At 42.6% G+C, this 4,966-nt stretch overlaps 1 protein-coding gene across 1 annotated transcript; it reads right to left on the bottom strand.

The window, feature by feature from the left end:
• Nucleotides 1-3,907: 3,907 nt before the first annotated feature.
• On the bottom strand, nucleotides 3,908-4,699 carry LOC137660066 (aspartate and glycine-rich protein-like). Its single transcript, XM_068394789.1, has 2 exons — nucleotides 4,559-4,699; nucleotides 3,908-4,411 (listed from the first exon to the last, which is right to left on the bottom strand). The coding sequence occupies exons 1-2, from the start codon at nucleotides 4,697-4,699 to the stop codon at nucleotides 3,908-3,910; spliced, it is 645 nt and encodes a 214-aa protein (XP_068250890.1).
• Nucleotides 4,700-4,966: the final 267 nt, after the last annotated feature.

Genomic DNA, 4,966 nt, shown 5'->3' with positions numbered 1-4,966 from the left:
TATTGTTAATGTAGTTGAAGTGGCCATTGTTGTTTTGATTTTTCGTGGTTCATCTCCACCGTTAAGGGCTCGGTTGCCTGATGCGTCATTTCCAATTCTCTTACACCAAACCTCTTCTCTCCATATCTTGATTTGAAGTAGTTCTTCTCCCAGCGTTATCCTTACATTAAGGGGTCGGTTGCCAGATGCGTCCTCTCCAGTGCCTTCTATCAAAGGTATCCTCTTCCACCAAACCTCTTCTCTCTATAACATCCTTCACCTTCTCTCGCCATCTAATTCTTCTTCTTTCCCACCATTCTCCCTACATTAAGGGATCGGTTGCCTGATTCGCCCTCTCCAAGGCCTTCTATCAAAGGTATCCTCTTTCACCAAACCTCTTCTCTCCATGTCATCCTTCACCTTATCTCGCCATTTAATACTTCTTCTACCCCATCGTTATCCTTACATTAAAGGGCCGGTTGCCTGATTCGCCCTCTCCAATGCCTTCTATCAAAGTCATCCTCTTCCACTGAACTCTTCTCTACAAATCTTGATTTGTCTTAGTTCTTAAATATGTGTATTTTTTTTCTGTAGCCGATTTGTCTTTATTGAAATTATGACAACTCTCTCCTTACAAATCCTGGTTCTTTTTAGATTTTTCGCTAGTTCAGTCCATTCTCCAAGTGTGTTCAGTCACAACTAGCCGAGAAATATTATTATTATTATTATCATTATTATTACTTGCTAAGTTACAAACCTAGTTGGAAAAGTAGGACGCTTTAAGCCCAAAGGCTTCAACAGGGAAAAACAGCCCAGTAAGGAAAGGAACTAAGGAAATAAATTAACTACAAGAGTAGTGAACAATTTAAATAACACATTTTAAGAACAGTAACAAATTTAAAACAGATCTTTCATAAATAAACTATAAAACATAAAAAACAAGAGGAAGAGAAATGAGATAGAATAGTGAGCCCGATTGTACCCTCAAGCAAGAGATCTCTACCCAGGACAGTGGAAGACCATGGTACAGAGGCTATAGCACTACTCAAGACTAGAATATGATCAAAAGACCTCCAAGAAATGGTATCGATGATACGCAGTTCATAGAATTTATTTAGTCTGTTTTTGTTCATTGGTTTTCTATATCAATTTTGCTTTCTCTTCAGTGCTTGGATAGTGGGTTAGGGTTCTTGGCTATCCATATCGAGGAATAGTTTTACAAGCTTCTCCATACACATTCTACTTTTCCACAACCAACGTAATTTAGATACGTATCTATCATTACTTCCACCAACGAAGTTGGAAGAAGGTTATGTTTTACCCCCTGTTTGTGCGTTTGTGAACAACTTCCTGGCCATAATTTTAATCGCAGAGTAATGAAACTTGCAGGGATTAACTGTTATGTAAAAAACTAGAAATGATTAAATTTTGGAAGGCCAAGGTCAAAGAACAAGATCACGGTCAAGCAAAATGTCCAATTCACGTAATCAGCCATAAGTTTGGACATCGCTGCCACAGAGAATTCAATCTTGGTTCATATTTGAGTGTATGAAAATCCACGACAATTGATACATGTTAAGGTAAAAGGTCAAGGTTACGGTCGAGCAAAATGTCCAATTCACGTAATCGGCCATAAGTTTGGACATCATTGTCACAGAGAATTTGTACATATTTTCATACATTTTATCAATATTTTGTCGAACCAAATCCTTGAACTATACGCCATGAACGCTAAAATATACAAAATTCAAAATTCGAAACAAGATAAAAGCAACAAAGAGGGAAAAGTCGACCTCGCCATCCCAATAGGGAGCATTTCCATACCAGCATCTTGAAGGAGCATCCCGATAGGAGCATCCAGATAAGGGCATTCAGATAGGAGCATTCCGAAATCAGCACTGATAGCAGCACCCAGATCCAAGCATTCCGATAGGACCATCCAGATAAGACCATCTCGTTAGGAGCATTCCGATAGGAGCATCCAGGTAAGACCATCTCGTTAGGAGGCATTCCGATAGGACCATCCAGGTAAGACCATCTCGTTAGGAGCATTCCGATAGGAGCATCTAGGTAAGACCATCTCGTTAGGAGCATTCCGATAGGACCATCCAGGTAAGACCATCTCGTTAGGAGCATTCCGATAGGACCATCCAGGTAAGACCATCTCGTTAGGAGCATTCCGACAGGACCATCTAGGTAAGACCATCTCGTTAGGAGCATTCCGACAGGACCATGCAGGTAAGACCATCTCGTTAGGAGCATTCCGATAGGAGCATCCAGGTAAGACCATCTCGTTAGGAGCATTCCGATAGGAGCATCCAGATAAGACCATCTCGTTAGGAGCATTCCGATAGGACCATCCCGATAAGACCATCTCGTTAGGAGCATTCCGATAGGAGCATCCAGATAAGACCATCTCGTTAGGAGCATTCCGATAGGACCATCCAGATAAGACCATCTCGTTAGGAGCATTCCGATAGGACCATCCAGATAAGACCATCTCGTTAGGAGCATTCCGATAGGAGCATCCAGATAAGACCATCTCGTTAGGAGCATTCCGATAGGAGCATCCAGATAAGACCATCTCGTTAGGAGCATTCCGATAGGAGCATCCAGATAAGACCATCTCGTTAGGAGCATTCCGATAGGAGCATCCAGATAAGACCATCTCGTTAGCAGCATTCCGATAGGAGCATCGGAGAGAAGCATCCAGATAACACCATCTTGCTAAGAGCATTCCGATAGGAGCATTCTGATAGGAGCATTCCGTTTGGAGCCTTCCGTTAGGAGCATCCCGGTAGTTGCATCCAGACAGGATCATTCCGATAGGAGCATCCGGATAGAAGCATCCAGAAAAGACCATCTCGCTAGGAGCATTCTGATAAGAGCATTCCATTAGGACCATCCAGATAGTAGCATCCACACAGGAGCATTCCTATAGGAGCATCACAACAGGAGCATTCTGATAGGACCAACCAGATAGGAGCATCCAGACAGGAGCATTCCGATAGGAGCATCACAACAGGAGCATTCCGATAGGACCAACCAGACAGGAGCATCCCGGTAGGAGCATCCCAACAGGAGCATTCCGATAGGAGCATCACAACAGGAGCATTCCGATAGGACCAACCAGACAGGAGCATCCCGGTAGGAGCATCCCAACAGGAGCATTCCGATAGGAGCATCACAACAGGAACATTCCTATAGGACCATCCGGATAGTAGCATCCAAAAAGGGGCATCAGAACAAGAGCATTCCTATAGGACCTCCCGGATAGTATCATCCAGGCAGGAGCATCACAACAGGAACATTCCGATAGAACCATCCGGATAGTAGCATCCAAACAGGAGCATTCCGATAGAACCATCCGGATAGTAGCATCTAGACAGGAGCATCACAACAGGAGCATTCCGATAGGACCACCCGGATAGTAGCATCCAGACAGGAGCATCAGAACAGGAGCATTCCAATAGGAGCATCACATCAGGAACATTCCGATAGGACCACCCGGATAGTAGCATCCAGACAGGAGCATTCCTATAGGACCATCCATACAGTAGCATCACAACAGGAGCATTCCGATAGGACCCCCCGGATAGTAGCATCCTGACAGGAGCATTAAAGGTGGGGCGACATCAAATCCACCTTATTAGGGAAGAAAGCTCATAACGGCCATTTTTATGGCCCCATTAGTGTCGCTGTAATTTATCTTTGGGATTCCGGCGCGCGGGAAAATTCATTCGAAATTTCCACCCTCCGGGACCTCTCCACCCTCCACCCCCCCTACCCCCGGGGGCTGCCCCCCCTCCCTTTCCTAAGTCAGAGCTTTGCATTTATTCGGAGTTTGTATTTAGCCAAAGCGAGTTGGCTGAAAAAACTCGTTAGTTTTATTTGCGCTGACGGGCGTAGATTGAGTGCAAAAATACATTTACCGCCGCTGAATGCGGCGGTAAACTGCGCTAAATCTCATGTCATGGCGTAATGTATCGATACTCGAATCGCTTTTATCATCAATATTACCATCACCATCATCAAAATCATCATCATCATCATTATCATCAGAATCATCATCATCATTATCAAAGTCATCATCATTATCATCACAATCATCATCATCATTATCAAAGCCATCATCAGCACCATCAAAATCATCATCATCATTATCAAAGCCATCAGCACCATCAAAATCATCATCATCATTATCAAAGCCATCATCAGCACCATCAAAATCATCATCATCATTATCAAAGCCATCATCAGCACCATCAAAATCATCATCATCATTATCAAAGCCATCATCAGCACCATCAGCATTATCAAAGTCATCATCAAGACCATCAAAATCATCATCATCATCAAAGTCATCATCATCACCATCAAAATCATCATTATCATTATCAAAGTCATCATCATCATCAAAATCATTATCATCCTAATCCCCATCAAAATCATCGTCATCATTATCAAAATCATCATCACCATCAAAATTATCATCATCACCATCAAAGTCAGCCTCATCATCATCATCAAAATCATCATCATCATTACCATCACCATCAAAGTCATCATCATCATCAACAAAATCCTCATCAACATCATTATCAAAATTATCATCATCATCACCATTAAAATCATCATCATCACCGTCACCATCATCATTACCATGACCATCAAAATCCTCCTCCTCCTCACCCAAAAGGTCATCACCTGTGTCTGACATTCTATTTATATGAAAGAAGCGTATCACCGTTATCATCATAAATGTTATTATTACTTCGCATTACATCAAACTCGCACTTCCGCTGGATTATCGTCGATTTTTGCCAGGATTTAGAGGCAATATCAGCGGTATTTGCAGTGAGCGTTGCACGCAATGTTCCATGTTGCCTCTGGTAATGTTGCCTTTTTTTATTCCAAGCTGTAATTTCATGTTGCAATATTTCCTTAAAGGCCGCTCATGAATGGCAGTGGCAAGGGACAGTGACAT

The sequence above is a fragment of the Palaemon carinicauda genome, chromosome 20 (genome assembly GCF_036898095.1).
Source record: "Palaemon carinicauda isolate YSFRI2023 chromosome 20, ASM3689809v2, whole genome shotgun sequence".
Lineage (NCBI taxonomy): Eukaryota > Metazoa > Arthropoda > Malacostraca > Decapoda > Palaemonidae > Palaemon > Palaemon carinicauda.
This window is presented reverse-complemented; position numbering and strand designations above follow the sequence as displayed.

Excerpts from the sequence above, each read along its gene's own strand:
- LOC137660066 (XM_068394789.1), bottom strand. The coding sequence starts at position 4,699 with ATGTCAGACACAGGTGATGACCTTTTGGGTGAGGAGGAGGAGGATTTT. Across the intron at positions 4,412-4,558 it reads ATGATGTTGATGAGGATTTT|GATGATAATGATTTTGATGA; the intron begins GTTGATGATGAT and ends GATGGGGATTAG.